General features: G+C 39.6%; 1 protein-coding gene across 13 annotated transcripts in view; it reads right to left on the bottom strand.

The window, feature by feature from the left end:
* The window catches only part of LOC111254314 (uncharacterized), a 119539-nt gene that overhangs the window by 81486 nt on the left and 25944 nt on the right, over positions 1–12109 (bottom strand). For 7 of the 13 annotated variants that reach the window (XR_015316485.1, XR_015316483.1, XR_015316484.1 and 4 more), the window contains 2 exons: positions 9974–10189; positions 7994–9589 (listed from right to left, as the gene is read on the bottom strand). The exons of 1 other annotated variant lie outside the window; for it this stretch is intronic. Coding sequence is in view for 6 of the 12 variants with exons in the window: in XM_086974193.1 (XP_086830319.1) it covers positions 9547–9589; positions 9974–10189 (259 nt within the window). In the remaining 6 variants the exon portion in view is untranslated. Of the gene's footprint in view, positions 1–2847; positions 4900–7993; positions 9590–9973; positions 10190–10766; positions 10893–12109 lie in introns of those variants that run through there. 5 more of the 13 variants (XM_086974192.1, XM_086974191.1, XM_086974190.1 and 2 more) reach the window with 3 other exon arrangements.

Genomic DNA, 12109 nt, shown 5'->3' with positions numbered 1-12109 from the left:
TAGGAAAGGAAAGACTATCTTGCAACAGTTCCTATCTCCTTTGCATGTTGGCGAATCATATAAAGTGACTCCGACCAAGTCAATACGAGGTATTTTCTTGAATAGTTTAATACCACGTACAAAACCCTCATTCCATAACGGTTTAAGAAGAGCAAAGGCTGCACATACGATCAAAAACAGGCATGCTAAGAACGAATTAACGTTGATACCAACTGTTAAGGATCAGCCATCAAAACTGCAAAGGTATCAACAGCTCAACGTTAAATAGCTATTTAAAGTTAAATAAATATCAAAAGCGCACAATGGGTAATGCAGGAAGAACCGAAACGTTCGTTGATAATCAAAAACATGAAAGCCAGAAGGAGTATCGTTGACGTTATATGTGGCTGATAGAAACGGCGAAGTACAATAAATCAGAGGATCCAAACCACCAGAACAATGGGCCGTTTCTAAAGCTTTAGTACGGGTTTCTTGACCTACGGCAAGATCAAGAAAGTATACCGTGACCGAACGTATCGGGACAATGGTACAATTAAAGACTAGTGTGTCAGGACCTGATTACCAGTGACCTCGTAGAAATATCGCCAAAGGAAACACATCATCTCTCCAGGATTATTGTCACGGTAAACACAGCCAACCAGCGTATGATCCGCGCATATATCCAATTCAACTTATATCGGTCACAATAACGACTCCAACATTTTTGAAGGACACTATTATCAAAGAATACTAGACGATAGCACACTAAGTACAGCCTCTTCTCCTCCGTTGCATAAAACGTCACGTAACGATTATTAGATAAGCCATAAATAATTTAAAATGACTCTCAACTTAAAGCTAGGTTTTAAAGCGCTAACTATTAAATGTACGTTCGATCATAAATACGAATTGGTAGCGTTAGTATTAAAGAACTGCAATGGCTTTTTTCTAATAGATCTTTACTTTCGACCTACTGTAAACAGAGCAACCCAGCTAATACATAGCGACTGGTCCTTTGTTCCCATCGTAGAACACGCTTGTCAAAATTGGATTGATTGGTATCAGCACCTGAACAACATTTGTAAAAATATATGAAAGTGCATATAAATAGCGTAACACTATGGCGTCTGGCAGCCCCTGTCTAGTTGCGCATCCAGTAGGTAGCATCGTCCCTCAATCTGGATCCCCCACAGGGGTAGGAAAGATTAATATCTGTATCAACCACAGCTGTGTTGCCGTCAAAGCTTGTTGGACGTATATCGTAGCCTTATTTTAAACGTTACTATACAGAAATCATTCCTTTACGTAAATTGAACTACGACTGAATTAGGCAAAAAGCCATTACTGCAACTGTGTCCCGTTATAATTGTACAAAAGCTTTTTGAGCTGATTGGTTTTCATATATCCACAGTCGAGCATAAAAATTCCTAAATAATCGATTAAATTGTGGGAACATATTAATGTCGAAACTCCAAATGTTTCTACATGAACGTGTTTTACCGAGAGCGGCAAAAGGTGTGAGAAAGCCGTTTCTCTGGCAGCGTTCGCCAACATGGTGAAGGTGTGACCAATTGATACACGATTTGAACAACCAAATAAATGTGAAACTTTGGAATTATGTTGCCCATTTGTTATATGGGAATTGTGCTAACTTGGCAAACGTGTATATAGAGAAATAATATCGCTATTATTTAGATACCCTCTACAGAAAGACACAAATTACTGAAATGCAAAGTTCAAGATTTCGTTTTCGATACTGAGTTTCCTCAGATATTCACCAAGAGTAACTGCTCGAAAATACAAAAGAATGTGATAATATTCTACCTCCTTCTCTTAGGTTTAGATAACGTAGTCTTCCGTGCCACTTCAATAGCTTATTTAAATAGCTATTCCAAATCGTATGCGTGATAAAGTTGTTCAAACTTCATCACGCATATAATAAATAAATAAAAAGTTCATTTTTATTCACGTTTCTTTTTATACAGCGAAAAAACTTTAGATTTTATTGTTCCCCAATTAGTGGAACATTTCATTTAATATTAATGTAATTCATGTCTACTGTGTCTGGGATCTCCAGCCTGCTCTTGTTCTATGTTTCGCATCACATGTATGTAAATGCATGCACGTTATAGACAAATGTTGACACATGACGCAGCATGGAAAACCGGACTCATATAGATAAACGTGTGTAGAGAAAAAGCGTTAAGTATTGTTACGCTCAGTGGAAATCCCTATCTGCCTAATTTCATTGCAAAATAATAACCAGAATGTATCCTTTTAGGAAGTATTTACCTTCATTACACAATTAAGCGCTTTGACCTTTACGCCTAGAGCCAATGTTAAACACCATAGAAGACAGTTCCTCCTCCAGTATCCGTGTTTTAAAATCGGTTACATCTAGTTTAGGCAAAGAGTTACCGGAATGAGAAACAGAAGCGAGTTTGCTGGGTTTTCGTTCCCACGTTAGCCCAACCCAGGACAATGTCAGCTAAATGTACTTCCAGGAGCTGCTTGCAGAACCCAATCCTTCGTTTAAGAGATTTTGAATCACAGGCCTGCATTATCCAGCACCGATCCTACCAGGCATTTTACCAATACTCTTGTTCAGGTCATGAATTGTGTAAGGCTATGAGGACTCAAATCATGACTCCTGGGTGCCCACTCGATGTTGCCGCCGTAACGTTAATAGTTTCAGGAACGTTGATTGTTTCCTGCACTGCGCGGCAGGTTGCTTCTCTTGCTCAAACTAAATGCCTTTGGTTTAGGTCAAAAGATGGTCTAGAAAGTGTCACTATGAAGCCCGCTATTTTCGAATCGTACTACAAAGTGATTTTTCTTGTAGGTGAAGTAATTGCTCGACACACACCTTTGAGTTATCTGAGCCAGAAATGTAGGAAAAACAATTTGTTTTTGTATTCAAAAAGTTGTCCTGCGGACAATGAGCTTTATTAGAGAATCTGATGTGACCGAAGAACTTACGCTCTAACATGCGATCAGCGAACAAATCACGCATTTAATGGATCTTGGATCCTTAATGATTAACTATATCGTTAGTCCCGTTAAATAATTGTACCGTTATTGGTGTAAAACCAAGTAATATTATGATCTGATATTTGCATTAAGTTAAGATCGCTCCTTATAGTTCGTGTGAATTCGCTGTTAAAGCCTTTGTCGCTACGCGCGGGGACTGTGCAAATTAACTGAACACTCCGACGGCTTGGGGATGCTTCTCGCGTCAACCTTTGTTGGAAAGCGTCGGCAAAAAGCGACTGCCAATTAGATCTTTGAGATATGGCCAAATACGCATAATGTGGAGATTTGAGAACGTTTACGTGTCCGCTTGCCCTGACCCGCATCCAGATGCAATGAATACGGGAAAACCCATTTGAACGATTAGATAACGACGCAGTGGGTCGCACTTATAGAGACGTCTCGGCCATTTTGTCATCTAGATTCCTGTCAGCCAACATATAACTGAAAATGAAACTTCGCGCACTTCACGCCATACTGATGGAATGGTGCATTTACTGCGCCGGACTTCTTATGCGCGCTGAAAGTGTGTGCATTTACTTACAAAGATATGGTGTTAAGAAGCATTACCGTAAAGTGAGTCATCCACATCTGCATTTTTAGGTCGACGAGTATAGCGTGGCTAGGACGGACACATAATGCACCTCCATCCTAGCGGAAGAAAAGTAACACAATAAGCAAAGATGTACAGCCGATATAGAGGTTTACTTAACTAAAGTATTATTGCCTGTCCAAAATCACCGATTCGCATGAGATGCATTTCTGTACACTGTGGACGCCATTAAATGGTCACAGTTGGGGATTACACAGAGTAACAAGCGCTCAGCGTAGCGCATTTCGCCTGAACTCTATCGAAGTTACGTTTTTAAGTTTAAAAATTCAATATTATACTATATTAGATAATAGTATCGTTAGCTAGAGTTAGCTGCCACTATAGTGACCACGTTAATTGTATTCATTTACCGTTAGGTAAAATAAGCAAAACAATTGAAATCATTTGCCTATGCCAATTTGTTTAATAATTTGATAACTTGATTTGTAAACAAATATATACTCTACCATCCATACATAGCATGTAGGCCGATGCAGAACTTGTTTTATTGTGATACTATATAGCTAGCTAACGTTCTTCAATGATAGTACTACGTTGAGCTCACAGAATGAAGGTAGTAGGAGTTTTGTATCCCGCTATAGACCTGGCTCGTTCGACGTCGTGGGAAACCTAATTACGACGAGCTCAGCCGGTTGACTCAGTAGCACCTGCCACTTCTTACGAGCTCACAGTATGCTTAAAAAAGAGTCCGGGCTGGCATAACAAAATTTATTTAAAAAAAAAATTGAAAATTCTTGGGTAGTAATGTCGTCGTCGTCGTCGTCAACCGCCGAGATCAAGCTTGACATTCAACCGACATAAACTAGGTTTAACTTTGGTGGTATACAGTCGTGCGTAAATCGTGTTATTCATGTTTTCCTAAAAAAACACATCCAGCATAAATATTATATAAAGCTCAGTCCTGTCATTATATATATATAGGCGATCCGAAAGACTAACCTTATCGAGAGTGTAATCCTGCTGAATACTGCAACTGTTGCTGCAACAGGTAAAATGCAGTACCTTCATTCATGCATAACGAGAAAGAGTGCGGGCTCATCTTAAATTGAATTTGCGAGCCAAGAAGGGTCGTTACCTTCATATACAACCTATATCTGGGATGAACTTATCTTCGAAATCCCTTTCCATCGTGACAACGTAAATCCTCGTTCAGAGCGGGGCCAATAGAGGTAATGGATACAGACTCGACCGGAGAGGTGACAGAATTATTTGCATAGCAAACAATTTCCTTCCCAAACGAAGTGTTAAAATAGCCGCTGCTTGGCATCGCCTTTAACCTACAAGGCGAAACGAAATTGTTCTTTTTTAAACAGACCATTATACAAAAAAGCCGTTTTTATTTCCGAGCTAATAAAACATACTTTTCAAGCAATGGGTAGTCGGGAGAAAAAATACAGCGGTCGAATTCGCTTTGATTAGGTGTTTTTGCATAAAGATCAGGCTTAGGAGCTCGCCAACATTCAGGAGATAAAATTTCTTGAGTATTCTTATAGAAATTTAGAGATACTGAATATACACAGTGAGAAACACGACCAAGCATCGTTAACTTGTTCCATTAGTAATTTGGACACAAAAAGGTACTTTATATAATATTAAAAAATGAAGTCGATTAACTTTCGTGGCCGTTCGATATATGTACGTGTACCATACTATACATGAAATGAATAAAAGCTGAAATAACTGTAGTGGCCTTTGTTTATAATACCCGACGTAATTAAGCTATGAGGAAGCTGTGGACCTCTGTTCAATACGGCGGTTTTCTGGTGGCGTATATAGGTATTTAGGGACAAAGATTTCAATACTATTCTTAAATAAATCTTTGCCTCCTGCAATGATATGGTAAATAGACGTCTTCGAGTGGCCCACTTTATTTTATTGGACGCTGTTCCGTTTATATATATATATATTAGAGCTGCCTAATGAACTAGCAGACAAAATGAAACTCTACGTTTATATGAAGCTTTTTATTTCCCCTGTTTCAGCGAATAAACTATACTATATATATATACGCAGGTTCTACGCAGTTATTCCGCGTTTTGGAATTTTGGCTGTCTACCCTTGCTAATATTATATCGACTGATATACAATATCTATCGGAACGGTCTACGTACTCGGCTAAACACATTACTAGCAATTCGTCTGGTTCCCTAATTTGCAGTGGCTAGATCCCCAACGTGCACCCGTACGCTCGATTCTGGACTAATAAAACTCGAAAGAGTCTGTATTCAGATAGCCAATAGTTCGCCTGACGAAAAAAGTGACGATTCTGTTTTAACAGGGGAGACTTAGCCTGGAGTTTAGCATGCAGCTATACAGGTAGGCATTTAGAGATGTCGGCTGCCGGCCGCGGTTGCAAACAATGCAAGGGCCCGAATAATTGAACTGATGTATCTTGATGGCGAAAACCGATAGAGTGGGCTGTAGAGTGTCCAGGAAGACAGATAAATTTCAGAATAAGGCCCAACCGATTTCAAGTGATGCCACCCTGTTGTACTATCTAGTTTATTTCAACACGCAAGCGCATATATGCATGGTATATGACTTGTACGGTGCATCTGGAACACAGACTGCTGTTAGTATGTGAGTAAATTAAATTGGCTAGAAGACAAACTACAATACCTAATGTTACACTAAGTAGAAACGCGTCAGTTATTGGCTAAGTCTAGTAATAGACGTGTCTTTCCTGTGACGTTTTGTAACGTCAAAAGCTCGTGTCAGTTCGTGCCGTGACACTGAATCCTCATGCAGACCCGTTTAAACGGCCTTTATTTTTACAACACAGATAACGTGAATGGTCCAAGAACAGTAAAAATATAGCAACCATTCATTGAAATCGATAGGGATACCCAAAGCTTGTTCCATCCATTAAACCTATTTTCGTCTACTTTAATCAAATATAGTCCAGTCAAAGACTGCTTTGTTGTGTTATGCTTTTCGATACTCAGTTTCTTCGATCTGCCCGTACGAAAAACGTAAAAAAAAAATATCCAGCTAACTCTTACGAATGCATTATAACCTAGGTTCGAAGCCGGCGTAGACACACAGCGTGCTTGATCGGTCCTGATGGAATGCCTAATAGTGATGGTGGACCTAATACTCGAAACATCGAGTTTTGAGAGCCGAAAAAATTATAGCTGACTCCAGCCTTAACTTCTTAATTTAAAGCTCCTTGATTTAGTTGTTATACTGCCACGCGACGCGGTGCCTCGTTGTTATTCAATCATTAATTTTACTGCCAGCAGCACTAAGTAACTGGCCATGAAAGCATTATATGATAAGTTTTGACGTCCTTGTAGTGTGTTCACTGTATCTTTCTATGCGTAGTAATCTTTCCTCTCGCAAGCCCTTTGAAATGGTTCAAGAAAAGATCGTGTCTAGAAAAGATTGGTTTTTGTTCTCAACGGCTACCGTCGTTAGCTGCACGCGAAAGACAAAAGCAAGAAATAGCACAGGACGAACGAACCCGACCAATTAGTGACAATCTGACAGATAAAATTTAACAAGGATAAAGACAGGCTTGCGCAGGAAGATGGAAAGGATTAGGTGCTTTGTTTTGCTGCATCGCAACGGTTTTACATGCTACCGAAATAATTCACTTTTATTGAAACAGTCACTTTGTGTTTTAAATGGAAAGTGACCGAAAATTATCAAACGTGTGACCAACAATACAAGCTTATGGAGATTCGGAAAAATAGGCTGGATGTTGGTGCAGGCCTTATTTCATAGCCTGACTCAGACCAACTTAAAAGCTAATGCTATAAAGTTTTATAGGTAAGTAATTAGCTTATCTGCTAGCTGTTACAACCCGAGTGAAGTTGTTAAACTCTTTGAAGCTGCTGCACGTTTTTTCCGAAAGGATTAGGGTAATGCAATTTATCAACGACGGGCACCACCAAAGCATAAGTGTATCCTACATGGGCCGTTAAGTGTGAAGTTCACCCCGACGGTTGGACTAATTTTCGGAGCGACTACTGCCCATTAAGCCTTAATTAGGCGAGACCCATTTAAGCAGCTATGTGTTATATACGGAGGGTGCCGTGGATACGGGTCCCTACACGCTGGCGGCATATGCGACGTTTGCTCATGTCAGGAGGCGCGTTGACAAAGCGGACATGCTGCACTTTTCTTTACAATAAAATAAAGGGCTTTATATATTAGCTTACTCAATCGCGATAGTGTCAGAAGCCCTGGCCAGGCAGGTCTTGAAAGAAAAGGATTGCCTGATTAAGCTTTGCCTAATAAGCATGCATTTAGTCATTTGTCTGCTCCTGTCTGATTCTGCATTTTGATGGAATGGCTAAATACAAGGTTTTAACGCATATTTCTGAGTGCCTAGTTGTACCTAGTCTCATTAAGGATTGGTGCACATCGAATCTTTCCTGATTTGAGAGAAAATACGCCTATTTATTTTTTAACCAATAAAATAAGCCCTTTGCTGATGCAAGAAACCTGTCACCTTTTGCTTACTGTAGGTAGATGCAGTAAAAAAACGTAACTGACTAATACATTGGCGCATATAGTTGAAAGCCGCTTTTATCGCCTAGAGTTTTGAACGATCAGTAAAGCTTCTGTTTGTTAATGGGACCTTTTGCCTAAGACAGGAGACGAGCCAGCTAATATTGCTTTATTACTCGACGTAGTATGCGTAAATTGAAATGGCTCAGCAGCGTTGCGTTCAATGAACAAATAGTAAGCATTTATCGCATAGAAGATTTATGCTCGGCGAGTACTAGCCGTACGTCAACTGCATTACTCATGCCCTAATAGAAAAGAACGTAATTCTTTGGCTCAATCCCTCATTGAGCGCTTATAGATTACATTAGTATGTAAGGAAAGTAGCCTAATGAAAATGACTTTTATCAGTAATTTCCTTGATTTGGCTCGTTGTAGGATATTTCTTTCGATAGCCTTTGCCACCCCATCTAATTATTTTAGCCTGTACAGAATTTTGGCGTACAATCGACAGCGAAGTTTGCAATTATTTGAAAAATTTATATTGAGACAATTGCCTATATGCGACGACATTGAACACTGTTTCACTACAATATAGGACGATCTAAACGGTAAGTCTCATTCAAAGGTCGAATCTCATTGAGCTTAAATACCATGCTCTACCACGTCCCTTATAGACTCTTCTTATAATTTATTCTCATTTTTAGTTATTCTATTGTTTATAAGTGACCCTTATAACGCCGCCCTTATTCTTGTCTTTTTTTAGATCATACTAATTGTCACTTTTCCTTTTTGCAAAATTTCTACACGTTTGGGGCTTGATATCTGCGAGTACGTTAGTTTTATCTAAAATGATAGATTTCCATTAGAATGAAACGGAGATGTCCTTTAAACATTATTGCAATCCTGATATATTATCATCGATTTAGGCCGTTTGTCGCTCTGTCGTAGAAGAACTGCCTCGTTTATAACTGCTTCTTATGAATTAAGGTCTACGCCATAACTCGTGTACAAATTTGTAACTACACCGTACCATTGCGCCTCAGATAGGCCGTGTCGGGAACCCAATTTCCCTCCACAACACTTACCCCTACCCACTTCACGTGGATTGTACGTCATCAACTGTGTACGTCGCACTCAAAATTGCTCCATATGCAGACACCTTCTCTGAGAAGGAGTCGTAAGAGTGACGTCTGCGCGGATATTTGAAACTGAATGCTGCTTACGTTCACGCTATTTATAACGCCAATCTCACTGTTTCGGCCGTCACCGAGAAGACATTAATCGCGGAAAAACAGAAGGGTTTCTAAATCTTTTTTCGAAGCATCTTCGATCAGCGGACTTGCTTTGCTGTCCCGTAACATACTTCCTATAAATTCGTTTTCTATTCTATAGACGTTTCGCAAAGAGCTTATAGTTCCAGATTAATAGTAGTCAGAGATGATTTCAAATGGCATTACTGGTCCTTCCCTTCAACAAACGCTCAGTTGTATAAGGAAGAGTGTTCGGGGAGTTCTGCAACAGATCAGATATAGAAAACCGACACAAGCATGTAATAAACACTTTTTAGTTTATGGAGTGATTTAACTAAAGGCTTCTAATTTGTTGTACATATTACTCTGGGGCCGAGAGCTATTCGTTTGTGGCAGATTTATATTACATAAATATGATAGTAACTAGAATAGGTGCAAGGATTAGAGTATTTTACTATTGGATTTTCTATAAAAACCATGAACTATAGTTTCTTCATGTTCAAGAGATAGAATTTGGATTACAGGAAAGCTTTTTCTACCATAATTGGACAAGAGCAGAATATATGTATTTAATATTTTGATTTTGCGTGTTAAACTTTACCTGACTGCTAACAATATAGAGACTGTAACAATAAAGTCTGCTCACCCTTTGTTTTGTGTCTCCTTAATTAACATTTTTGACGATCTCATCAGCTTCTCATATAATTTAGCTAACGTCGGTATACGGCTGGTCATACGTGTGTCCTGCTGACGGTTTATCGTTGACGTCACAACGAAATGAATTTGCTTCTTTTTGCAGTTGAGCTTGATTGCCCGGGTGCCATGAAATACAGTGGCCCGCGCAATATAAGCCCGCCTTTTCCTAGGGATGCAAAGGAACAATGCAACGTGGCTCTTATCTGTAAACCCTACGGTACCTGTGATAATAATTTCTCCGATTTCAGTAACGGGTTCTACCGATATCACAACGTAAAACGTGGCCCGTTTCAAACTAAGTTAATAGGTAACCGAGTTATTCCATGTCTGCGAGGAAAAAAGTTTTTGCTAAATTGTACACGTACAATTTTACATACAAATGGTTTTTTTTGTGTAGATGGTAAAGGTCTACGGAAAGCGCATACTGCTGGAGTGGCTTCTACCAATTGTATCACCTTTACCTATGATGGGTTTATTCAGTGTTTAATTGCATCTGTTTTTCGCAACTCAAATTAGTTTCAGCACCCGATTACACATATGGCTAGATAATAGCCACGCTTGGACTTTTTCATTGAAATTTCATTCATTTTTCATCGCTTGGACTGAAAAGTACGAACGGCCTGTCTAGGTAATTGCACGCTAGCAAAAAGAAGAATACAATATGACTGCTTTGTTTGAATACGCGTCTCTAAGACATAATAATGTTGATAATTGTGAAAACCCACATATCCCGCTATGTATACCTCATTGTGCATTCGAAGATCCTTATATGATCTGGAAAGGCGTTGCAAGTCATCCTTGAGCGATTTACGATTATTAACCATAGTACATTTCAGCTGTCCTTTCCGAAAGATCTTCGCGAGGGCCGCCTTTTTTAAAACGGACATCGGTAGGAGATTGTAAGTGTAAAGGACCGCAGTTGATAAATCGACTTTGGCCACTTGATCGTAAATGATTATTTTATTCCCCTGTTGAATGGTAGCGAGAAAGTCGAGCACATGTACAGATGTACCCACCTCAGCTAGAGTGAGTCCAACCTTTTTTATGAAAATGAGTACTGCATACAAACGGATTACGTGACGTGGCCAGTGTCTCTAGAGCTAATCAGCTAGTAACGTCCAGCGCGCGGTTTCTGTGAAACATTCCTTCAGCTGGTATGGGGCATATGATCTTTAGGTAGGTAATACTCTCGAGCATCTCCCCTATGGGAATAGTGCCAGGAATAGGGAAGTATCCGTTAGAAACGTTTAAAAAGATCGGGTGCTGTAGAAATGGTCATTTTGGGACTCTTCTTCACATTAAATATATCGATTCTATTTTGCGTTCACGTAAATTTAACGTGTAGGCAGATGATAAAACGTCCTGACAATCGCATATAACTATGGTTCGTATGAAATTTGCAAAATCAAAAAATACCTAAAAATTGTAACTGTTCCTCCATATTTCAGAATGCAGGTTTTACGAGAACGCCCAAAGTGTTGAGGAAACACTCCTCTCTAAGGCTACTCGTTTGCATATACAGCCAGGAACGCATCGAATTCAGTGCGGACGTTATTTATAATAATAACAATAATAACCTTAATTGTCACCGTTTATGGAGTAAAATAATTCTATTATATATAATTAGTATACAAACGATTGTAATGTGCCTTCTCGGATTACGGGTAGGCTGCTCACCAGGCGCGCGTATAAGTTTGGGTGCCGTGCAAAAAATGGAACACAGAGTTCGTCAGAATTCCGACTAGGACATAGGACACGTGTAAAAGGACTGTAAGGAAGACCCCTCCTGCTACAACTGCGGCGAGAAGGACCGTCCCACGAATTCCACAAATCGACCCCTTCTTGCGAGGGGACAAACGCTACAGCAGGCTAAGAGACAGCAATAAACGCCAAAAACAAAAGAAGATAGCGGAAACGGGGTAATAACTCCACTTTCAAAAGTAAAAATGGGGACAAAAAGCGCTAAAACGACTGAATAACGATCACATAAAGTTTGAAAAAAGGAGAGCTGTTTACGATCTATTTGGGGAACTAGCGTGGGAGAAGGAGCTGATTTAATAATTATTAGCGAACCTACAGGGTTACG

The sequence above is a fragment of the Varroa destructor genome, unplaced genomic scaffold (genome assembly GCF_002443255.2).
Source record: "Varroa destructor unplaced genomic scaffold, Vdes_3.0 BEIS01000007.1, whole genome shotgun sequence".
Lineage (NCBI taxonomy): Eukaryota > Metazoa > Arthropoda > Arachnida > Mesostigmata > Varroidae > Varroa > Varroa destructor.
This window is presented reverse-complemented; position numbering and strand designations above follow the sequence as displayed.